At 42.6% G+C, this 25,698-nt stretch overlaps 1 protein-coding gene across 2 annotated transcripts in view; it reads right to left on the bottom strand.

Annotated features, from left to right (window-relative positions):
• Window positions 1-24,497, bottom strand: part of traf7 (TNF receptor-associated factor 7) — a 34,690-nt gene extending 10,193 nt beyond the window's left edge. Inside the window, exons 1-14 of one of the 2 annotated variants that reach the window (XM_034142252.1) lie at window positions 24,412-24,497; window positions 17,964-18,107; window positions 17,688-17,739; window positions 17,523-17,614; window positions 16,017-16,133; window positions 15,825-15,917; window positions 14,032-14,065; window positions 12,938-13,163; window positions 12,142-12,276; window positions 10,653-10,748; window positions 10,377-10,498; window positions 7,491-7,564; window positions 5,807-5,855; window positions 1,445-1,572 (exon numbers count right to left, since the gene is read on the bottom strand). In XM_034142252.1, coding sequence (XP_033998143.1) covers window positions 1,445-1,572; window positions 5,807-5,855; window positions 7,491-7,564; window positions 10,377-10,498; window positions 10,653-10,748; window positions 12,142-12,276; window positions 12,938-13,163; window positions 14,032-14,065; window positions 15,825-15,917; window positions 16,017-16,133; window positions 17,523-17,614; window positions 17,688-17,733 — 1,212 coding nt within the window. In that variant the 5' untranslated portion in view covers window positions 17,734-17,739; window positions 17,964-18,107; window positions 24,412-24,497. The remainder of the gene's footprint in view (window positions 1-1,444; window positions 1,573-5,806; window positions 5,856-7,490; window positions 7,565-10,376; window positions 10,499-10,652; window positions 10,749-12,141; window positions 12,277-12,937; window positions 13,164-14,031; window positions 14,066-15,824; window positions 15,918-16,016; window positions 16,134-17,522; window positions 17,615-17,687; window positions 17,740-17,963; window positions 18,108-24,411) is intronic. The other variant, XM_034142253.1, reaches the window with a different exon arrangement.
• Window positions 24,498-25,698: the final 1,201 nt, after the last annotated feature.

Here is a 25,698-nt window from a genome sequence, read left to right as displayed (position 1 = left end):
TCAGACGGGAAGCGAAAGAACGAGCAAGACCCATTGCTGGTATAATAACAACCTGGTACTAAGCACACAGGCATCTTGTTAAAGTTATCTTATCTTAGCCAGCGCCATATAGATAGATTATATCTATATGGCGCTGATCGTATATATACGGTATTATACGTGTATCGTAGTGTCTCAATTGTGACATCACTTACGCGACTCTGGGATTTGTAGTCTTTCTAGTTTCGTATTTTTCAAAGTCTTATATTTCAACAGTTTTAAGACAAACTGTGACTTTTTTGACATGGAAATGATTTTTTAAGATTGACAAACATCATATGTGTAATTCATGGCACAATTCAAACGGGATCGAAAGATAAGTTTTCTCTCCCCATTGACTTCAATGCATAATTTCTCCGAAATAAGGTCCCATTACCCGGAAGTAAGTGGGAGGGACTTCGCCACTCTATGACCAATTACACGGACGTTCTCCCTGGAGTAACTGAGGGCTAAGTGCCTTAGGGCACACTAGTGGTGGTGTTCCAGGCTGGATTTGAACTCACAACCTTGCGATCTTCAAAACCATTTATGGTCTCCGGTACTTCCAGTCCAACGCCTACTGAATGCACAGCGTTAGAAAATCGGTCCTTCAAAATAAAAGTTTGCATTTTTTCCCAAAAAAATAAAAAAAATAAAATTGCAATTTTTTTTTCAACTTTTTTTTCTTCACTCACACATCCGCGACCCACTTGAAACGGGTCCGCGACCCACTTTTGGGTCGCGACCCACCAGTTGAGAACCACTGCATTAGACCACCCCTTGCCTTGACCCTGAACTCTCATTGAAGCCCCACATTGATAGTATAATAAAGGGTTGAGCTAGCTGTCTGTGTATCTGTAGTAAATGTAATGTTAGGAAACGGTCTGTATGTGTTTTATAATATGTGTATTATTTATGTTTTAGGACCCCCTCGAAAATGTGACGCGACATCTCAAGGGGCTATCCTTCAATAATTCTCAAATATAAAATGCTGTAAGATGCTATTTTACTGAGCTACTTAGTACTGTTAGCTTAATTGCATATTATGCCTTATTATCATAAACAATGACAGGTTATAAAAGACAGCAGGACGAAGAGCAGCTAAAGAGACCTTTTTTATTGAACTTCTGCTCCAAGTTATTGTAAATAAGTTCGCTTTTATGATGCTGCGTTGATTTCATTAACGTCTGTTGGCCCTGTACTTATTATCTGAACGGTCTCTTTGCTGTAACGCTGTAAATGTCCTCGCTGTGAGACGATTGAAGGATTTCTGATTGTGATTTGTGTTGCTAAAATGTACTCCGAGAGGTTTAGGTGACACATCCATGAGTTTGAAAACCCTGTCCTATATCAGCAGTGAGTCTCAAAGGATTCAAACCAAGAGGATGCACGTGTCTGTGTTTCATTCCCTTTGCGTTGCCGTCACCTTGATGGTTTTATCCGAGGAGCCGGAGAACAGCAGGTCTCCAACGGAGTAAACACAGAGGCACCACACGGGCCCCTGGTGACCCACAAACGTTCCTTTGCACTTGAAGATCTGCTGGGGGTCGTACGCTACACACAGAGAGGGGGGGTCAGACTGGACATGTACGATTCATAGGAAGCTAGGAGGTTAATCAGAGGTAAGAGAGGAAGGAGGACAGGAGGAAGGTGAGTGAAGGAGACGGGGAAGGAATGACCAGAGAGAGAAAGTCAGAGCTAAGAGAGGAAGGAGGACAGGAGGAAGGTGAGTGAAGGAGACGAGGAAGGAACGACCAGAGAGAGAAAGTCAGAGCTAAGAGAGGAAGGAGGACAGGAGGAAGGTGAGTGAAGGAGACGAGGAAGGAACGGCCAGAGAGAGAAAGTCAGAGGTAAGAGAGGAAGGAGGAAGGTGAGTGAAGGAGACGAGGAAGGAACGACCAGAGAGAGAAAGTCAGAGCGAAGAGAGGAAGGAGGACAGGAGGAAGGTGAGTGAAGGAGACGAGGAAGGAACGGCCAGAGAGAGAAAGTCAGAGCTAAGAGAGGAAGGAGGAAGGTGAGTGAAGGAGACGAGGAAGGAACGACCAGAGAGAGAAAGTCAGAGCGAAGAGAGGAAGGAGGACAGGAGGAAGGTGAGTGAAGGAGACGAGGAAGGAACGGCCAGAGAGAGAAAGTCAGAGCTAAGAGAGGAAGGAGGAGGACAGGAGGAAGGTGAGTGAAGGAGACGAGGAAGGAACGACCAGAGAGAGAAAGTCAGAGCGAAGAGAGGAAGGAGGACAGGAGGAAGGTGAGTGAAGGAGACGAGGAAGGAACGGCCAGAGAGAGAAAGTCAGAGGTAAGAGAGGAAGGAGGACAGGAGGAAGGTGAGTGAAGGAGACGAGGAAGGAACGACCAGAGAGAGAAAGTCAGAGCTAAGAGAGGAAGGAGGACAGGAGGAAGGTGAGTGAAGGAGACGAGGAAGGAACGACCAGAGAGAGAAAGTCAGAGCTAAGAGAGGAAGGAGGACAGGAGGAAGGCGAGTGAAGGAGACGAGGAAGGAACGACCAGAGAGAGAAAGTCAGAGGTAAGAGAGGAAGGAGGAAAGGAGGAATGTGAGTGAAGGAGACGAGGAAGGAACGACCAGAGAGAGAAAGTCAGAGCTAAGAGAGGAAGGAGGACAGGAGGAAGGTGAGTGAAGGAGACGAGGAAGGAACGACCAGAGAGAGAAAGTCAGAGCTAAGAGAGGAAGGAGGACAGGAGGGAGGTGAGTGAAGGAGACGAGGAAGGAACGACCAGAGAGAGAAAGTCAGAGCGAAGAGAGGAAGGAGGACAGGAGGGAGGTGAGTGAAGGAGACGAGGAAGGAACGACCAGAGAGAGAAAGTCAGAGGTAAGAGAGGAAGGAGGACAGGAGGAAGGTGAGTGAAGGAGACGAGGAAGGAACGACCAGAGAGAGAAAGTCAGAGGTAAGAGAGGAAGGAGGAAAGGAGGAAGGTGAGTGAAGGAGACGAGGAAGGAACGACCAGAGAGAGAAAGTCAGAGGTAAGAGAGGAAGGAGGAAAGGAGGAAGGTGAGTGAAGGAGACAAGGAAGGAACGGCCAGAGAGAGAAAGTCAGAGCGAAGAGAGGAAGGAGGAGGACAGGAGGAAGGTGAGTGAAGGAGACGAGGAAGGAACGACCAGAGAGAGAAAGTCAGAGCTAAGAGAGGAAGGAGGACAGGAGGAAGGTGAGTGAAGGAGACGAGGAAGGAACGGCCAGAGAGAGAAAGTCAGAGGTAAGAGAGGAAGGAGGAAGGTGAGTGAAGGAGACGAGGAAGGAACGACCAGAGAGAGAAAGTCAGAGCGAAGAGAGGAAGGAGGACAGGAGGAAGGTGAGTGAAGGAGACGAGGAAGGAACGGCCAGAGAGAGAAAGTCAGAGCTAAGAGAGGAAGGAGGAAGGTGAGTGAAGGAGACGAGGAAGGAACGACCAGAGAGAGAAAGTCAGAGCGAAGAGAGGAAGGAGGACAGGAGGAAGGTGAGTGAAGGAGACGAGGAAGGAACAGCCAGAGAGAGAAAGTCAGAGCTAAGAGAGGAAGGAGGAGGACAGGAGGAAGGTGAGTGAAGGAGACGAGGAAGGAACGACCAGAGAGAGAAAGTCAGAGCGAAGAGAGGAAGGAGGACAGGAGGAAGGTGAGTGAAGGAGACGAGGAAGGAACGGCCAGAGAGAGAAAGTCAGAGGTAAGAGAGGAAGGAGGACAGGAGGAAGGTGAGTGAAGGAGACGAGGAAGGAACGACCAGAGAGAGAAAGTCAGAGCTAAGAGAGGAAGGAGGACAGGAGGAAGGTGAGTGAAGGAGACGAGGAAGGAACGACCAGAGAGAGAAAGTCAGAGCTAAGAGAGGAAGGAGGACAGGAGGAAGGCGAGTGAAGGAGACGAGGAAGGAACGACCAGAGAGAGAAAGTCAGAGGTAAGAGAGGAAGGAGGAAAGGAGGAAGGTGAGTGAAGGAGACGAGGAAGGAACGACCAGAGAGAGAAAGTCAGAGCTAAGAGAGGAAGGAGGACAGGAGGAAGGTGAGTGAAGGAGACGAGGAAGGAACGACCAGAGAGAGAAAGTCAGAGCTAAGAGAGGAAGGAGGACAGGAGGAAGGTGAGTGAAGGAGACGAGGAAGGAACAGCCAGAGAGAGAAAGTCAGAGCTAAGAGAGGAAGGAGGACAGGAGGAAGGTGAGTGAAGGAGACGAGGAAGGAACAGCCAGAGAGAGAAAGTCAGAGCGAAGAGAGGAAGGAGGACAGGAGGAAGGTGAGTGAAGGAGACGAGGAAGGAACAGCCAGAGAGAGAAAGTCAGAGCGAAGAGAGGAAGGAGGACAGGAGGAAGGTGAGTGAAGGAGACGAGGAAGGAACAGCCAGAGAGAGAAAGTCAGAGCTAAGAGAGGAAGGAGGACAGGAGGAAGGTGAGTGAAGGAGACGAGGAAGGAACGACCAGAGAGAGAAAGTCAGAGCGAAGAGAGGAAGGAGGACAGGAGGAAGGTGAGTGAAGGAGACGAGGAAGGAACGGCCAGAGAGAGAAAGTCAGAGGTAAGAGAGGAAGGAGGACAGGAGGAAGGTGAGTGAAGGAGACGAGGAAGGAACGACCAGAGAGAGAAAGTCAGAGCTAAGAGAGGAAGGAGGACAGGAGGAAGGTGAGTGAAGGAGACGAGGAAGGAACGACCAGAGAGAGAAAGTCAGAGCTAAGAGAGGAAGGAGGACAGGAGGAAGGCGAGTGAAGGAGACGAGGAAGGAACGACCAGAGAGAGAAAGTCAGAGGTAAGAGAGGAAGGAGGAAAGGAGGAAGGTGAGTGAAGGAGACGAGGAAGGAACGACCAGAGAGAGAAAGTCAGAGCTAAGAGAGGAAGGAGGACAGGAGGAAGGTGAGTGAAGGAGACGAGGAAGGAACGACCAGAGAGAGAAAGTCAGAGCTAAGAGAGGAAGGAGGACAGGAGGAAGGTGAGTGAAGGAGACGAGGAAGGAACGACCAGAGAGAGAAAGTCAGAGCGAAGAGAGGAAGGAGGACAGGAGGGAGGTGAGTGAAGGAGACGAGGAAGGAACGACCAGAGAGAGAAAGTCAGAGGTAAGAGAGGAAGGAGGACAGGAGGAAGGTGAGTGAAGGAGACGAGGAAGGAACGACCAGAGAAAGTCAGAGGTAAGAGAGGAAGGAGGAAAGGAGGAAGGTGAGTGAAGGAGACGAGGAAGGAACGACCAGAGAGAGAAAGTCAGAGGTAAGAGAGGAAGGAGGAAAGGAGGAAGGTGAGTGAAGGAGACGAGGAAGGAACGGCCAGAGAGAGAAAGTCAGAGCGAAGAGAGGAAGGAGGACAGGAGGAAGGTGAGTGAAGGAGACGAGGAAGGAACGACCAGAGAGAGAAAGTCAGAGGTAAGAGAGGAAGGAGGACAGGAGGGAGGTGAGTGAAGGAGACGAGGAAGGAACGACCAGAGAGAGAAAGTCAGAGCTAGATTTTAAATCAAGAACAGAACATTTAAGATAAAATAAAAAAGTTATCTCCAGGTTTTTTTAAATGTAATGTGTCATTTATCCGTGTTTATTATATGTAACCTGTAACCCAATGTTCAGACTGATTAATACGTGTTTTGGGGACCTTAAGGTTAGATACGTTTTTTAATCTTGTAAATGTTTCTGTATAACACGTGAATTATCTCCAGTTCTACATGATAGCAATACATATTTCAAATACTTTCTATTCCCTGTCTGTATTCCCGAGTTTCAGACAGCTTATTGAGGTGCACATATCTCCAGTCTGTCTTATGATCGAGCTCGTATCTTTAAGTATGAATCAATTAACTGAATAATAGAGATGGTTTTTTTAAAAAGGAGGTTAACTTACAGCCCAGGATCCCCATGTTGAGTCTGGCGTTGATGTGGGACAACTCATCCTGCAGAGAGACGGAAACATTTAGGAGGGTTTGATCAACAAGTTCTGCACTTTAAAGGTCCCCTATTATACTGTCTTTCATCAATATATCACAGGTCTCAGATATATCCAGAGCCTGTCTCTGATTGGCTGAAACACCAAACAGATCATTGCAGCATTACCCATAATCCCCTTTGTTTCAGCCCTGTTTCCAAAGTGCTGATTCTCTGTCTGTTACTTTAGATGAAAATAAGGAGCCCCTCCCCACATGTTGAAGTAGAAGAGACATGAAAAAGAGGGGACACATGTTGATGAAGAAGAGACATGAAGAAGAGGGGACACATGTTGATGTAGAAGAGACATGAAGAAGAGGGGACACATGTTGATGTAGAAGAGACATGAAGAAGAGGGGACACATGTTGATGTAGAAGAGACATGAAGAAGAGGGGACACATGTTGATGTAGAAGAGACATGAAGAAGAGGGGACACATGTTGATGTAGAAGAGACATGAAGAAGAGGGGACACATGTTGATGTAGAAGAGACATGAAGAAGAGGGGACACATGTTGATGTAGAAGAGACATGAAGAAGAGGGGACACATGTTGATGTAGAAGAGACATGAAGAAGAGGGGACACATGTTGATGTAGAAGAGACATGAAGAAGAGGGGACACATGTTGATGTAGAAGAGACATGAAGAAGAGGGGACACATGTTGATGTAGAAGAGACATGAGGAAGAGGGGACACATGTTGATGTAGAAGAGACATGAAGAAGAGGGGACACATGTTGATGTAGAAGAGACATGAAGAAGAGGGGACACATGTTGATGTAGAAGAGACATGAAGAAGAGGGGACACATGTTGATGTAGAAGAGACATGAAGAAGAGGGGACACATGTTGATGTAGAAGAGACTTGAAGAAGAGGGGACACATGTTGATGTAGAAGAGACTTGAAGAAGAGGGGACACATGTTGATGTAGAAGAGACATGAAGAAGAGGGGACACATGTTGATGTAGAAGAGACATGAAGAAGAGGGGACACATGTTGATGTAGAAGAGACATGAAGAAGAGGGGACACATGTTGATGTAGAAGAGACATGAAGAAGAGGGGACACATGTTGATGTAGAAGAGACATGAAGAAGAGGGGACACATGTTGATGAAGAAGAGACATGAAGAAGAGGGGACACATGTTGATGTAGAAGAGACATGAAGAAGAGGGGACACATGTTGATGTAGAAGAGACATGAAGAAGAGGGGACACATGTTGATGTAGAAGAGACATGTAGAAGAGGGGACACATGTTGATGTAGAAGAGACATGAAGAAGAGGGGACACATGTTGATGTAGAAGAGACATGAAGAAGAGGGGACACATGTTGATGTAGAAGAGACATGAAGAAGTGGATTTTGCAGAATAGGGTACCTTTAAGTAAAGTACAAGTATGTAAATATATCTCCATTTTATTTACTGAGCTGATACGGTGCAGTTATAAATACACAAATAAGCCAAGTGAGTTTTCAATTGCTCAAAGTTAGACCTACTTATGACATATAAAACAATCCCGTGACAAAAGGAGGAAGACTGATTTGACCCCTTACTCAGTCAATCACAGCTGCCTCCTTGAACTCCTCTTTGGTGCACACACACTTACGTTAAGCATGGACGCGTCTCGACGAAACTCCATCAGGTCCTCGCTCAGTTTACTCTGGTTCTCATCCAACACGTCTGAAACACACACACGAATTATAACACACAGCAAGGAAGGTAGTTCAACTTTCTCCAGTCAATACTTCCTGTCAGTACGCGTGTCCTAAAATTGTGTTTAAAGTGCCTGCAGATATTTGATATTGAGCAACATTTGAATGCATGACTTCATATTTGCACTTATATGTGTAAAGAAATGCTGGTTCCTAAAGTGAGAGCAGAACTAGGTAAAAAAGCTTTTAAATATGCTTGGGATATTATACAGAAGGAGCTGAAACTGTCAGATTTGATCACTTTGGGGGAATTCAAGTCTATCTTAAAGGACAGAGAACAAGAGTTTTTAAACACCGGCTAAACGCACATCTTTTTAGATTTTTATTAGCAACCCCCCACTTTAAATGTTCTTTTAGTCTTTATTATTAACCTACTTTTGTATTTAATGTATTTTATTTTATTTATTTTAATGTATTTTATTTATTTATTTTATTTAATAATAATACGAATTAATTAATTTTTATATAGGCGCCTTTCAAGGCTCTCAAGGTCGCCGTACAAACACACACAAAACAAGATACACAATACATAACACCAGCATAAGAGACATAAACAAGACAATGCAGTATATCAATCAATCAATAAAATAATCAAATCAATAAAAACAGAGGATGTGTGATATATATATATATGCGAGTGTGAAGAGATGTGTTTTGAGACGTGATTTGAAAATGGGGAGAGAGTCAGTGTTGCGGATGTCAGGTGGGAGGGAGTTCCAGAGGCGGGGTGCAGAGCGGCTGAAGGCTCTAGACCCCATGGTGGTTAGGCGGGGTGCAGAGCGGCTGAAGGCTCTAGACCCCATGGTGGTTAGGCGGGGTGCAGAGCGGCTGAAGGCTCTGGACCCCGTGGTGGTTAGGCGGGGCGCAGAGCGGCTGAAGGCTCTAGACCCCATGGTGGTTAGGCGGGGTGCAGAGCGGCTGAAGGCTCTAGACCCCATGGTGGTTAGGCGGGGTGCAGAGCGGCTGAAGGCTCTAGACCCCATGGTGGTCAGGGGGGGTGCAGAGCGGCTGAAGGCTCTAGACCCCATGGTGGTTAGGCGGGGTGCAGAGCGGCTGAAGGCTCTAGACCCCATGGTGGTTAGGCGGGGTGCAGAGCGGCTGAAGGCTCTAGACCCCATGGTGGTCAGGGGGGGTGCAGAGCGGCTGAAGGCTCTGGACCCCATGGTGGTTAGGCGGGGTGCAGAGCGGCTGAAGGCTCTAGACCCCATGGTGGTTAGGCGGGGTGCAGAGAGGCTGAAGGCTCTAGACCCCATGGTGGTCAGGGGGGGTGCAGAGCGGCTGAAGGCTCTAGACCCCATGGTGGTTAGGCGGAAGGGGGGTGCAGTGAGGCTGAAGGCTCTAGACCCCATGGTGGTTAGGCGGGGCGCAGAGCGGCTGAAGGCTCTAGACCCCATGGTGGTTAAACGGAAGGGGGGTGCAGTGAGGTGGAGGGAAGCAGAAGACCTGAGTGTGCGGATGGGTGTGTTGATGTGCAGGAGGTCGGAGAGGTACAGAGGAGTGAGGTTATGGATGGCCTATACGGGGTTAGACGGGGAGCCGGTGAAGTTGCTGAAGAACAGGAGTGATGTGGTTAATGGAGGGGGTTCTGGGGATGATGCAGGCGTACCTATATGTTCACTTTGTTTTATATTTTATATTGTTGCATCGAATCAGTTGTCTTGTGTCTTATCTGTCAGAGAAACCATTCTTTATTTTATTTTATTTGTATCATCACACCTTTTACATCCTTGTGTCAATTAACCTGATCAAATGCTATATGTTGCTGCATGTACCTTTTAAAGTTCTTAAACAATCTGAGGGGAGTTTCTTGTTGATTGTTTTTAACTTGTGATGTGTCATTTTGTAAAGCACTTTGAGCTGCATGTGATGAATGAGAAGTGCAACATAAATACAGCTTTATTATAAGAAACCATTGGTTGATGTGATTGCTCTTAAACAGGATATATGCAGGAGTCTTGAAGTCAAATGCAAGACCTTTTAAGACCTTTTTTAAGACCCTTTCCATACGTTTTAAGACCTCATCGCCACTTCGAGTTCTAATCGGTTACATTGGCGACACACTTTACCTCACATTGACTATATACAGTATTGATTGTCCTTCCTCCTTATCTTCCAACCATTTGGACGCAGACTTGCATTTCCCCATGACGATGTTGTTTAACAACCGGAGTAAACGGACCTTCTCGCGCTATCAAGCAGTGAGCGTGCGATGTCCTGTTCAGATGACGTCAAATCCAACGGGATGCCATAAATAAACTACACAGAATCACACTACACACCTACGCAATGATTACATTCAGGCAGACTGTAGAATACAACCTCTTTGGACAATTTATATACTTATTGAAAACAAGCTACAAAATGTAATACCTTGGAAAATGCCGTTTAATACTTTTTAATACTTTTTAATAGCCTTCATTTTCGCTAAATTGATTTGTCAACTTTTAATACTTTTTAAGACCCCGCGGACACCCTGTTATATCCCCTAAGTTGTTTTAAAATTGTGCATGTTTTTTATGTTTTATAACAGTTTATTTTATTATTTTTAAGATGTGTTTTTGTCTGCCTGTATTGTTTTGTGTTAATTTGTTGTAACTTTGCCCTCTTGGCCAGGTCGCTGTTGAAAAATAGATTTTTAATCTCAATGAGACTTTTACCTGCTTAAATAAAGGATATATAGATGACTTTTGCTCTAACCGAGTATTTCTACACTGTTGTACTTCTACTTTTACTCAAGTACTTCTAGGATCACAGTACTTCTTCCACCTCTGCTCTCTCACCAAATTTGAGCTCCAGGTTCTTCTCGAGCTGATCCAGCTTCTCCGAGAGTTTCCCCAGCATGGAGCGCAGGAAGGCGATGTCCTGGTCCTTCTGAGCGAGGGTCAGCTGCATCTCGTGGAACCTGAGGGGTCAAAGGTAGTCACTGATAGATGAAGACACCTTATGTTTAGGGTTTCTAATAATGAAATGCTGGATATCTAAACCCATAGCTGTTCAGATGATAATTGATTGATTCTTTAAGTTGAGTTACAGTTCATCTCTCCCCTGTGTCTCACCTGTCGTCCGTCTGCTGCAGGAACTCCTTCAGACCCTCGAACTTACAGACCTCCAGGTGAGTTTCATACGTGTCCTGGTTCCCGATGAACGTGCACCTGTCAGGGAGAAGAGAGGCAGATCATATCTTAGTATACACATGTTTACATATTTATTGTAACGTGCACATTTTGTATTTAATTTCCTTTGTTTATAGAAATATTTTAATTATTTTTTTAATATATTTGATCTTTCACTGCACATTTTTACTTTAAATTTGTATTTTTATTTATAACAATATTTTTAGTCTATTCTGTTTCATTTGATCTTTTATTGCACCTTTATACAATTAAATAACAAAACCCAATTTCCCCCCGGGATAAATAAATATCTAAAAGAAATGCCAAATAAATATCTAAGAAATAACCAATAAATACCTGAAAAATACCCAATAAATATCTAAAAAATACCCAATAAATATCTAAAAAAGACCCAATAAATACCTGAAAAATACCCAATAAATACCTGAAAAATACCCAATAAGTAATTTAAAAATACCCAATAAATACCTGAAAAATAAACTAAATCTTAAAAATACCCAATAAATATCTAAGAAATACCCAATAAATACCTGAAAAATACCCAATAAATACCTGAAAAATACCCAATAAATATCAAAAAAATACCCAATAAATATCTAAAAAATACCCAATAAATATAAAAAAAATACTCAATAAATATCTAAGAAATACCCAATAAATACCTGAAAAATACCCAATAAATACCAAATAAGTAATTAAAAAATACCCAATAAATACCTGAAAAATAAACTAAATCTTAAAAATACCCAATAAATATCTTAAATACCCAATAAATACCTGAAAGATACCCAATAAATATCTAAGAAATACCCAATAAATACCTGAAAAATACCCAATAAATACCTGAAAAATACCCAATAAATATCAAAAAAATACCCAATAAATATCTAAAAAATACCCAATAAATATAAAAAAAATACTCAATAAATATCTAAGAAATACCCAATAAATACCTGAAAAATACCCAATAAATACCAAATAAGTAATTAAAAAATACCTAATAAATATCTTTAAAATACCCAATAAATATCTAAAAAATACCCAATAAATACCTGAAAAATACCCAATAAGTAATTTAAAAATACCTGAAAAATAAACTAAATCTTAAAAATACCCAATAAATATCTAAAAAATACCCAATAAATATCTTAAATACCCAATAAATACCTGAAAGATACCCAATAAATATCTAAGAAATACCCAATAAATACCTGAAAAATACCCAATAAATACCTGAAAAATACCCAATAAATATCTAAAAAATACCGGGATAAATAAAGTACGTAAATAAAGGAGTGGTAGAAGTTGAGCAAGAGACAGACTAATAATAAACAGGTCAAGTCAATCCTGTGAACCGTATAAGAAATGGAGATGCAGTGAAAAGTAACTTAGGGTGTGTTTAGAGACTCACCCGTATTTGGAGTGAGGACACTTGATGTGCTCACACTCTTTGAGGTGAGCCTCCAGGTTCATGGTGAGCAGGGGGGGGCAGGAGGGGTTGTTTGGGCATCGAACCGGCCTGTAGTCACAGCTGGCTTCATGCTCTCTGTGGAGAGGAGAGGAGGTATTTTATATTCATTTGGTGTTTGGATTAGATACAGCCGGGATTAAACTCCATATCATGTTCCAAACCACATCAAGGATTCTCTCTGAAACAGCATGGAGCTCAAACTCTTTCTCTCTCTCAGGTTTACCACAAGGTGAGTTCCTTTTCATTTCCTGCTTCTTTACACATGCTCTCTCCAGTACAGGTTAGCTCTGAGTGTTAGCCATGCTAATGTAAACAAAGACCATATTACGTCCAAAACACGTCGCTCATTGTTTCTGACAGCAACGTTTCTGATAGGCCCGTGGGTGTAAACATTTTAGTAATGTCGTCATGACGCAGCAAATCTGGATCAGCTCCGTTGTTCCCCCGTTTTTAGAGATGTGGGTAGGGAGGCAAAGAGAGAGGGTTTTGTTTTCTGACACTTTGAGAGTCTCCTGACACACCGGGGACACACCGGGGACACACCGGGGACACATGTGTATGTAGAAAAGACATCGATAGGAGACCTTTAAATAAAGCTATCATTTTGCTATACTTTCTCCTCATCCTGTGTTTGGGTCCTGATTTAAACCCCCAGCCCTGATTTAAACCCCCAGCCCTGATTTAAACCCCCAGCCCTGATTTAAACCCCCAGCCCTGATTTAAACCCCTCTCTTACTTGCGTGTGGTGAGTTTGATGGTGAAGGGGCATCCCAGCGGGTCCACCTCGAATGCTCCTGGCTTCCCGGCCACGGTGGTGGTGGGGGGGGCCGCGGCGCCCCCTGCAGCGATGGCTGTGGCCCTGCAGCCGTATTTACAGTGAATGAACAGCTCTCCAATCTGCTCCGCCACCGCGATGTTGTTCACCACCACCGTTAGCTTAGCCGCGTCCACCGGGCACTTATCTGAGAGAGGGGGGAGAGCAGCGAGAGGTTAGAATACAGAACAGGTGCAGGGATGTTGGATTTCTGTGTTGAATTCATTTAGATCAGGGGTGTCAAACTCAATTTCATCGCGGGCCACATCAGCATTAAGGTTGCACTCAAAGGGCCGGTTGTAACTTTTAGACTATATAAATCTACATATTTAAATATATATATATAAAATAATGTATTATATTACATTATTGCCTCTGCATTGGATTATTATCGGATAGGGTAACTAACTTCGTCTGAAAGCAGAAGTCTAGGGCGAATAATTTCAAGTCTCTTCAGTGCGCATGTCACAAAATGAGATGCATTGTGGGACATGTAGTTTATGGGCAACGTGCTTCTGTAAAAAGGCATGTAACCTTATAATAAACTTATTTGATTCTTTCCAAGCTCTTGCGGGGCCACATAAAGTGAAGTCTTGAGTTTGACGACCCAGATGTAAAGCAACGAAAGGTTATAACTAATAAAACTACAGAAGGGGTATTTACTGACGTGTTTAAGGTCGTAGAACAAAACGTTAAAATCTCTTCAGACCATCATTCCTGCACAACTACTGATTTGACATTTAATACTGGACTTAAACTCACACTGTACATTTATATCCAATCTAATATTAAATATTCCATTCCTCACACACTTAACGTATAATATCCTGCTTTATATTTTCAACTTTTTTTAAATGCTATTTTATTTCTATTTGAGATGTTTACATTTTGAAATGTTTATTTCTTTTAATTTCTCTTATGTGCAATGCCTTGTCTTTTTACGCTGCTGCAACGCAAACATTTCCAAAATTGGGATCAATAAAGGACTTTAAAAAAAAAAAGCATTTAAATCTCACCTGAAGTCAAGGCACATCGTCTGCAGAAGGTGTGCTGAGGGAGAAGCAAACACAAGCGTTACGAAGCGTCCAAGTTTCCCTTTTCTTATTAATTAACACTTCTAACAGTTCACTTGAGCCCTGAACCTCCCTCAGCATTAGCCCTGCATATTCTTAGATAAAATAAAACAGAATAGAAGCTAAAATGTGTAGACCTGTCTGGATACGAACGTTTGAACAGAGTCCCCTCAATGAAATCCCTAACGATGACTCTGCAGGCCTCCATCGATGGCGTCTTGTTTCACCCTCTATCAATTCAATGAGATATCAATGAGAGCGGCGACTACAGACTCTATTCAGATGATTTTTGATAAACTACAAACTGTGCTCTGGGGGAATTAATTTTTCCAGCGTACATTATGACCGGAGGGATTTAAATTTGCCGACTCCCACAGATTTTAAGGGTCAAACTCCTGTAAAAACTGGCTAACGGAAACACTCATATAGCGCTTTCAAACCGGAGTACTTTTCCCCTCGAACTAGGCCGATAGGGGGGGGGAGAGATTTGGTTTCACACCAAAAAGGATCTGGAACTTGTCCCTAGTTCGCGAGAACCTTTTCACCCCCAGATAGTCCCTGCTAGAGAGGTGGTACTTTCCTGAGGAGGAAATGGTTCGTGGGTATGTCGGCCAAGCTAACAATTTCTGATTGGCTGGGCGAATTGTAAACCACGCCCCGTAAATCTTTGAAAAGTTTTGTGAAGCCGCCATTTTATTTGCTCGCATTAGCCGAGCGCACCAACGGAGAGAGAATAACTTATGGCAACACAAAAGAAAACATGGGGGCGGTGGAGTGATGAGGAGGTGTCGGCGCTTCTGGCGATTTACTTGGAAGACTCGACCCAGCAGCTTCTACTGAAGCCAGTCCCCAACTCCAAAGTTTAAGAGCGTTGTTCGGTAAAGTTACGTGGGTGGCAGTATACGCCGTGAAGTTGTTTGCGGCCTGCCAGTAAACCCAAAGCAGAAGAAGAAGAAGTGACGTCAGCGGCTTCATCTGCGTAATCCTCCCTCGGGGACTTATTCCGGTGAGAACGCGATCTACTAGGACAGTTTGAGGGACTAAAGAGTTCGGCGGGAACAAGTACCGGGAACAAGTACCGGGTGTGGGGGAAACTTCTGTGTAGCAATGCATGGAGTCACCGACTCAGGAAGGAGACACGGTGAGAGTTGGAGCTTCGATGTCAAACACTGATGGGTTTATTCAGAGTATTCGGCCGGAGGATTCACATCACAAATCAAAGAGTCAGAGGTTCTGACTACACGGTAGAGTTGCCACGTCAATTCTGAAGAGCCTCTCTCTATGCTAGACCTTTTAACTGGTTCACAGAGAATCAACATCTCTGAAGGAGTAGACTAAACAGCTGGGAACACTGAACCACCTGCGTCCGACACTCATGGCCTCAAAGATTTCACATCTTAGAGTCCACAAACACCGATAAAGAAGTGCCTCAGTGTTCTCACAACAATTACCATTCGTGCCAGACAAGTTGACCGGTCACAAACTGGTGACAACAACACATATGGCACCAAGGCCTTTCCTTAAAGGAGATAACAGACGTCAGAGTAGATCATAAAACGTCACAGAGCAAAAGGTTAGATATCTAGAAGAATTATTCCTTAACACCGGGGACAAGTACCGGCTAAGTACTTGGTGTGAAAGCGGCTATAGATGTCTCCAACGTGTCCTCTAACCACCTCTGTGAGTTAGGGTCTACACAAAGAGGAAGATGGAGGAAGTGATGGAGGTAAACTCACCCCACAGGTGGTGATGACGGGGTCTTTGAAGACGTTGCAGCACAGCTGGCAGCACAGCTTCACAGACGGCTGCTCAGCAAACACCAGAGGCTCCTGCACACACACACACACACACACACACACTGAGTACCAACACTATAATTCCAGAGTGTTTCCGTGCACATGTATTTGTAGTGTTTGTTGGTATCTCACCATGTCCTCCTCCTCCTCATGCAGAGAGAAGGTGGAGCGCAGAGACATGTTGGACTCAGAGTGCAGAGACCGAATGGAGATCGCTGAATCCGACCTGCGGGGGGTACCAATGGGAGGCTGGGGGGGGAAACAGAGGGCAAAGGTCATCAACAGTACCACAGTATAGTAAGATGTGTGGGAATATGGGCCCAACTTCCTCCATCATAGTTCACACCACTAGTGAGATGAAATTTGAGGTTTTTACAAGAATCTACACCTTTTACTAAGCGGTTTAAGCTGTATATATATATATATATATACATATATATATACATATATATATATATATATATATATATATGTATTTATTACATGGCTTAGTTGAATACTCGATTCTGATTGGTCAATTCAGAACACGTGACACGTTGTTAATCCAGAACAGACAGACCGCTGTCAAGGACTTATTGACCGTTGTTAAGGACGCTCACATCTGCTAAAACAAGTCAGTTCGATTTAACTTTATACAGTTTGGCCGAAAAGCAACCTGCATGCAGTTTGCTTTTCTAATTGACAAGACAAGAGCGTCAAGAAAACAGCGGAGAAGTAACGGGACAGAAACCCTCCTTTTTACGCAGCGGTCCAGACATAGACATCAAACGGCGACACATATTCAGTTGCCAGTTACTTTGGCATTAGGGCAGGGATATCTAGATACTTTCCAAGGTTTGACATCATGAATTGTGCTGCTTTTAAAGCAAGCAACGATGTTTTCAAATCTGTAATCAAAAAGCTCCTCAAAAACGCCATCGAAGCAGATCCTGCCGTTAGTTCAAACGGTAACAACGGACTATTTTTCTTAGCGGATGCATGTCAATTTAAATCAATACATACAACTATTTTTTAAATCAATAAAATCATTTTCTAAATCCATAAAAGCATTTAAATTAATATTGGGAGTCATATCGTTACTTTGTTGAGAATGTGGCCGTGTAATAAGCGGGATAATGTGAGAGATAAAGAACACCTTCATGCCGATCTAGATCCCTCCGCTTCGCGTCGGGCTCCTGATCAGCCTGTCGGTGTTCTTTTCCCCATAATGACCGCGTCGCTGCACATTATCCCTTACATATAACCTAAGGCTCTTCAAATATGATCAGCTTTGGGAGAACTGAAAAGCTGATCATAAATGACATGGAACTAATTCAAAATAAACTGTTGTTAAGTTTCCATAAAGCTTGCTCCTAGTGTTTTCCCTTTAGCTAGTTCATTAGATATTAAGAAGACCAATGAATATAATGTTTTAGAAAAATGCTGATGAGTTTTTTGTCTGTCTGTCTGTCTGTCTGTGTGTGTCTGTCTGTCTGTCTGTCTGTCTGTCTCTGTGTGTGTGTGTGTGTGTGTCTGTCTGTCTGTCTGTCTGTCTGTCTGTCTCTGTGTGTGTGTGTGTGTGTGTGTCTGTGTCTGTGTCTGTCTGTGTGTGTGTGTCTGTGTGTCTGTGTGTCTGTGTGTGTGTGTGTGTGTGTGTACCATCCCGTCGTCTTCATCGCGGGGGGAGTAGGTGAGCGTGCTGGAGGAGGAGGGGGTTCTTCGGTGCTGCTTGTAGTTGCTCGACGCTTCTGCTGAAAGAAAATATTGAAATATGTTAATAATAGGTACTTATACTTCAGGGAGTATTTATAGTATGACCTTTACCTCCAGCAGCTACAGCAGAGAAAGTGGGACCGAATGACGCCTCCATGCTGCTCTGAAAGTTAAAGAAAGGTGGAGATATGGATAAATTGGTGAGTAAGACGCTTTGACAGAATAACACAAAACAGAAAAGGGATGGTCAGTTTAAGTACATTTACTCAAATAGTGTTCTGTAAACTTGAGGTAGCTGTATTTAACTTGAGTATCTCCTTTCCTGAAACACAGACATGAGTATAATCTGAATATTTAGTTCCTTTAAGTCACACGTTTGTCTCTCACCCTTTAGCTGGAGTCTTTTGGGGGGGGTACGGCTGTTTCTGCTGCTCTTCCTCCGGGGTTTCAGTCGTAGTGAAGCGTCTTACAGCTGATCAGAACCATGAGAACACACAGAGGCAAAGCTAGCTGTTAGCTCCACTGCTAGGCCTGAGAGAGGAGAGAGGAGAGAGGAGAGAGGAGAGAGGAAGCATGACTTAAGTTTACATTGAGAAAAATGGTGGGCAAAATCAGATCTTAAAGTCCCTGACAAATGGGAGGAATTCTCTTGTAACAAACCCCTAGATTCCACCGGGTCCGTCTGCGGCGCGTTACGGCTGTGCCGCGGCGTTCACAGCGATTGCGGCCACTCTAGTCAATGGGTGCTATTCCACCTTACGCGCGTGTTACGGCTAGAAGCGTCCCAGAAGCGTCCCAGAAGCGTCCCAGAAGCGTCTCGGTGCTGGGCTCCGCTAAAAATAGGATGCTGGTCTATTGCGTTGCATAGCGCCGGGCAGGAAGTGGACCGGTCAGAGCATCCATTCAATCCCCAAAACAAACACATTTTGCAGACCCTACCCCTCCGTAGTCTTTCAAGTAGGAGGAGAAATGCCAGCGTTCTCCTCCGGTTTACAGGCACTGTGTAAATTATATATATATAGAATAATTATGATGATGAATGCATTTTTTTACCACTAAAATACAGCAACACATCTTTGATTCATGTCGTTTATAACTGGAATATTACAGTTATTATTAACTTTGTCTGTACAAAGTAGCCTGTCCAGGAAATATGCCCAAATCAACAAAAACTGCGAGCCGGCACGCAAAACGCTCCGGTTCTGAAACGTGCCCGGTAGGGTTTGACGCTGGAGGAGGCCGAAACAAAACCGTGGCGCAGACGTAACGCGGCGCAGACGGACCCGGTGGAATCCCGGGGTAACACTAAAGACACTGCAGCATTGCGACTAAACAGACAAATATGAACGATAATTTTGAGCAAAATTAGATTTAGTGTTTGACTTCTTCTCTGACCATTTAATTTGTCATGTCACCTAATCAAGTGAATAAAGACAGGAAAGAGGGTTGCGTCCCTAGAAACAAACTAGTTAGTCAGTAACAAATAACACTTTCTTTGGCTATTCTACTGGGCAATTACAGAATCATTTTATCTGCAAAACACCTTTTTAAAGTCTCTCAAACCTTAATGTACACTGTGCTATTTGAAATGCTGATTCTTTAGCCATGGGTAAGTACTTGCTTGTCTTTATTTGTATTTTTTTTTATTTCAAAAGTGTGTTTTTTCTCTATATTTAACATGTTTGCTACTTTAATATTGCTTGCCTTTTCTCTGCTATAACTTTTTGCAGTAATGTTGTACATTTCCACCAATGCAGGACAGGAAGTCTGATTCTGAAGGTTGATCTAAAATACTAAGCATAAGTTGTCTGAAACACACACGCACACACACACACACACACACGGTGCCTGCCAGTGGCTACAGTACAGCTTTAACATGAGAGGAAGCAGTGCATCATGGGACACGCACAGTGGAGTTACTGTACCGGCCTCCCGCACAACAAACTTAAAAACAACACAGCTGTTAGAGTATACAAACTTTTTAAGGTTGACTTTGTTCAAATGGATAACTTTTCCTAGTTTGTAGAAGTATTTATTTAATCTGAATACAGGAAATTCTACTTTTATTTTCATTAAAATTAGGCAATGTAGTTCTATCCAGGATTCTCTCAATGGATATTTTATTATCAGAATAATATCTGCAAGGTGCTTTCATTCTTTCAAAACGCTCCAAGTAAACGCAACATAACATATATCTAAGTATGGTTTAGATTTGCAGAAGTTGACAGTTTCTTACAGTTGTTAAAAGGTATAAAGTCAGGGCTCGACAGTAATGGTTGCCAGGTTGCCATTGGCAACCATTCAGAAAAAACGTCAACCACTTCTTGGCCTTTGGTTGCCATCAGTGGCAACCAGTTTTTAACATAAAGAAATAAGGACAGCAAACAGTAAAATGTGCACCCAATAGATAAATGTTAATTATTTGTTGTCTTAAGAGTGATATTTAATTATTGTTGCGACCAGTCAGAACCTGATACTTAAGTTGCACGTGCATTGGTGTGATTACGGAGCCAGAAAGCGATGCACGTTTACTCGCGTGCGCGGTGCGCCGTGTGTGTTTCTCAATGTCGAGGACGCTTGCTTGGTAGCACATGTGCCTCCGAGTCACTTGCTTCAGAAGCGAGGCAAGAATCCTTCCTAGCCTCGGAAAACGAAGAATTGTGGAACAGGCTAACAGGTGTGCGTCATATGCGAGGCACCGCTTTAAATGGAGCGCGATTTCCCCCATAGATTTGGAAATTGGTCCGTGCGCAAAGCATTGTGGGGATTTCAAGACCGCGGAGTCTACACATGTGCAGCCTCGAAATTTGTCGCTACGAAGGACGCCGGCCTCGGTAGAATTCCAAGGAGCCTGGACATTGGAACAGTCCTTCGGCGGGACTCGATGACGTAGCATGCTTGAAATAGTGGCTCTGGAGCAGCCTTCCTCGACATTGAGAAACACCCCGTGTGTTTGTTTTACAAAAAATGGCGAAGCAAATTAAGTTGTTTGACTGTGGGGTAAAAAGTTAAGAAAAAATTAAGAGTCCCGATCTTATTACTACCAAAATAAAAGTGCAAAACGAAACTTTACCATAGAAACATATTGGCATAAAAATATAATCACTTTTATAAAAATATAGTTAGACATATTAAAAGTAATTTACAGCATTAATAATGAATATCTAATTCTTAACTGTGAATGGTTTTCATTTATTTAACATTAGAAATGTATTAGTCTGGCCAATCCAGACTTCAATGCTGAAGGGCCAGTGGATCTATGGTGGGGGTCAGCACAAAGGTCAGGGAAACCCACGTTTGAAAGGGAGACAACGGATGACCAAGAAACAAGTGATCTGTGAAGAACATGACAACAGCTGCACTACTGGTGTTTTGTATACCAGCAATTGAGGGTGGACAAGTTTCCTACCACTTAAGTTTCAAATAATTGTGTTAATTACTTATTGTAAAGCATTTGAACATTCTTTTTTGTCACATGTTCATTATTAAGTTGATGTATAGCATCTTAATTATTTAAAATATAAGGTGACTAAAAATGGCAACCGTATTTTCAGTTTTGGCAACCAAAAGCTGATGCCTGGTTGCCTGGCAACCACTTTTAAAAGTTAGCGTTGAGCCCTGAAAGTATTTTATAAATGTATGTGACATATCTCAGTGCTTCATTACAAGCAATGCACACATTCAGCAGCAATAGAGGAAAAGAGGAAGTAAACGTGTGCAGAAGTAAATGTACTTTAAAGGTCCCATGTCATGCTTTTCCGGTTATTACCCGTCCCCTTGTGTGTTATGAAGCTTCTGCATGTAAACGGTCTGCAGAGTCACAAACCCTCAAAGTACACCCTGTAGGGAATACAACTCTAACACAGAAAAGACCTGTCTATGCTGCCCCAGAACGCCTCGTTGGACATTTCTCTTTTTCCATTGTTTGCTTCCTGGGTTCTGTGACGTGTGAACACCCAGATCAACAACAAATGACCGGATTGGCCCAAATGGACCAATCCGTGGAGCGCCTCACACACCAGGATCCCTTGGCTAACTAACAGGGAGTCCCCATTGACTTGCATAGAGCTCCCTGAACGCTGGTAATAGACGAGTTGGGATCACGGAGAAATGCTCTCCGCAGACCCATTCTCACAGCGTTATAAACCTTTGTCTTACTCAATATCAAGCCACACTTATTGTTTTTACTTCGGCTGTGAGTGTTTGTGTGTGCTCGGGATGAGTTTCGCGCTGTCTCGCTGACCCGGAAACCACACCAGTAAGCCAGCTCACTGAGCAGCGAGCCTCGCAACGTCCCCACCAATCAGAGCACACTGGGCTCACAGGGAGGGGGGGCAGGAGCTCCAACAAGCCGTTTAGGACAGAGAGTGAATACACATACTTTACAGAGATGCTGTATGAGAAACCAATGCGAGTTTGGAAAATTGCACAATATACTTAAGTACAGTACTTGAGTACGTTTTCCCCACTGTTAGCTCATACTGTTTGCTCTCTCGTTGAACTTAGCGAGACATAAAAAGAAACAGCTGTTCTCCTGAGGTCATCACCGACCTTATCAACTGTTATATGAAGGAAAGTGTAAAATGTGTCCAGCATCTGCAAACCCTCAAACTCACACAGAGAGAGAGGGGGGAGGGGGGGGGGGGACACAGAGACAAAGGGAGAGTGACAGCCAATGAGCAGTGACCCGGACAGCTGGAGCCTGATGTAAACAGAAAGGTATGCAGAGCTCCATGCTAACATGATGCAGAAACTGCTGTGAAACTATCCAGGAGCTCAAACAGAGTCAAAAGTCACATTTTGAAATACTTGTACTTTACTTGAGTATTTCCATGTTATCCTATTTTGTACTTCTACTCCTCTACAGTTCAGAGGTAAATGGTGTACTTTTCCTCCACTACATTTATTGAATACCTTTAGTCACTTCACAGATGTGGATGAATGATGTGAAATATAATCAAGTGTTAAATCAGACTTTAGTTCCACCTGGAGTAAATTCCACAAGCTACCCTGCAGTATACAAAGTCATTCAAACTAGCTGCACCTTTACCAGCTTTGAGAACACTTTCATGATCAATCATTATAAAACATATCATATATATTATTCTGAAATGGACCAATCTGCACAATGACTACTTTCACTGTCGCTACTTTCACTATATTTTGATGAGAATACTTTCTACTTTTACTTGAGGAACATTTTGAATGCAGGACTTTCACTGTAACAGAGTATTCCTACACTCTGGTACTTCTACTTTTACTCAAGTACAAGATCTGAGTACTTCTACTTTTACTCAAGTACAAGATCTGACTACTTCTACTTTTACTCAAGAACAAGATCTGAGTACTTCTACATTTACTCAAGAACAAGATCTGAGTACTTCTTCCACCTCAGGTAATTAATTGTGTGGACGTAGCATTCTTCTGTTAACTATAACCCTATCACAGTATTTCTAATGTATCTCTGACACGGCTCATGTGCCTACAGTTAATAATGTTCAGTTATGAGTGATTAGAGTTTCTAATAATCCTCCAAACAATTGACAGCTAGCTAAATGCTAAAACCCCTGATATATAAGTACATAACAGTTTAACACAACGTATGAATTATAAACAACGTCACTTTGTCAACAACTGTTCACACTGCCATAACTCTGTGGAAAGTGATCAGACTTGAATTAATAACTCAAATTGATGACTGTGGCTCAGTGCTGGACTTTGAATCAGGGGATAGCAAGTTCGAGTCCCACTGCAGTCTGCATGTCCTTGTGTCCCTGAGACACTTCACCCCAAATTGCTCCTGTGGGGATTGCCCACAGTACTGAATGTATGTAAGTCGCTTTGGATAAAAGCGTCTAACAAATGACATGTAATGTAATGACTAAATGGACTGATAAATGATAAAAGACAGTGCCCACAAATGAAGATGATTATTTTGACTTTATTTCTTTATTTCTTTATTACTGGATTATTCAGCAGACTGTTATTTTAGATTCTTGTGTCTTGTTTTGACATAATGTAACTGCTATAACAGCACAGTATGGGAGACTTTAAAGCAGCTCCTGGGAAATGATCAGGCTTTAAGTGAAATTGATAAATAAGTGGACATGCACGCATACAAAACACCTCTTTTAATACACATTATTATTGTTATTTGTACTGTTTCTACTCAGAATATTTGATGTAGAGGTTCTAGTTTAACGCTTTGATTTGTATTATATGTTTGCCTTTTTGAATGACTTTGGATTCATTCATTTTTACAGGATTATTCAGCAAAATGAAGAAGGTGAGGGGTTTTTTTGACACATTTTCTCCAGTTTTTTTCTTGGTGCTTTAGTTGGAAGGAGACTTTTATCCCATTTAATTGTCTTTAAATGGCCACAAAGTGTTTTCCCTTTAGTTGGTTTATTAGATATTTAGAGGACCAACATTTTTATTATATAATATATACTCTGTTTGTCCATACTTGTACTTTTATTAAAATACAAAACAAACTGACAGCTAGCCAACTAAATGCTAAAACACCTTATATATAGTATATAAGTATATTAGAGAATAACAGTTAACCAACATGTGATTATTATAGACAAAAGCTCACAGTGCTGTTATTGTTATTATTATTATCAATCGTTGAATTGTCAACAACCGTTAAAAACTGACATAATTAGCTAGAGTGGCTAATTTGCTAGCTTAAGTTAGCTAGCTAATGCTACATTTTCCATTAGCAATCACTGCGCTTGTCAAACTCCGATAATGTCCGCGGTCAGCTGCGGTTTTCTACAGATAATAAGAGACATATTTAACAGAATATCTGGGTTTTATTCAGTGGACTTACCATGTTTCTCTAAAAACGAGGCTCCAAGTCTGCAGACGAATTCCTGAAAACCTTCCTCCTCTCTGCCTCACATACACACAGCTAACATGCCGCAGTGTGTTCTGGGAAATGTAGTAGAACGCGTACTGCGGTTCATTGATTATTATGCTTTTTTTAACCACTGTGAGACTACACATCCCACAATGCACCGCCACTGGACTCAGTGCTGTCAGTACATTCCGCAAACCAGCTGCAAAACGCTCTGCTCCCAGCAAAATCATACACATATTTACATATAATAATAATAATAATAATGATAAGAATAATAATAATACATGTTATTTATATAGAGCTTTTCCTGGTGCTCAAAGCGCTTTTCAAGCAAGTCAAGAAAAAATAACACCTTGCATAGACACAATAATCCCCCACCCCTCTTTATTTAATTTTGTATGTATGTATTATACCACTGTACAGTATTTAATTTACATTCTTTTTAATATGTTATCTTACTCTAACCCAAGGATGTAGTATGAACTTTACATGGTGTTTTTATCATGTATGTTTCAGCACCAGAGGGCGCTGCTTAGCTAGCAAATACTCCATTACAAGTAGAAGTCCTGAATTCAGAATGCCAGGTAAAGACACCAAAGAATCATCTGCTAAATGAATGAATGAAGTCAAATGAATCATTATGCACCATGAACATGTAAGAGCATTTCTGTATAGTAGTTTCTCAATGTGAAGCACATTCACTGGGTTTATCATTAGGACAGCCCTGCATCATATCAGCATATGTGTATGTGTGTTAAATCAATTAACTAAAGTCAAAAGTGCAATGTTTCTCAATAAATTACAATTGAATTATTATTATTATTATTAAGTTGCATTAAAAGAAAATACTCAAGTAAATTAAAAGTACCTAAAATGTGCACTTCATTACAGAAGTAGTTACATTCCTCCACTGGTAGTGAAAACCTCTGCATATTTCTGCAGTGTGTGTGTGTGTGTGTGTGTGTGTGTGTGTGTGTGTGTGTGTGTGTGTATGTGTGTGTGTGTGTGTGTGTGTGTGTGTGTGTGTGTGTGTGTGCGTGCGTGCGTGTGTGCGTGCGTGCGTGCGTGCGTGCGTGTGTGTGTGTGATCCTCCTAATGGCCTGCCTGAGTCTCCTCTAATGGACGCTGAGCTGCATTCAACACTTCTCTTTCTATCATCTCTTATTCATGGCTGCATTAGGACAGTCTTTCTCTGCAGCTATTTGCAGATCTGCATGCACACTCTCTCTCTGCACCTAGTTTAGTTTCCTCCTGTTT

The sequence above is a fragment of the Trematomus bernacchii genome, unplaced genomic scaffold (assembly GCF_902827165.1).
Source record: "Trematomus bernacchii unplaced genomic scaffold, fTreBer1.1, whole genome shotgun sequence".
Classification (NCBI taxonomy): domain Eukaryota; kingdom Metazoa; phylum Chordata; class Actinopteri; order Perciformes; family Nototheniidae; genus Trematomus; species Trematomus bernacchii.
Note: the sequence above shows the minus strand (reverse complement) of the source record. Positions and strands in the feature narration are given on the sequence as shown.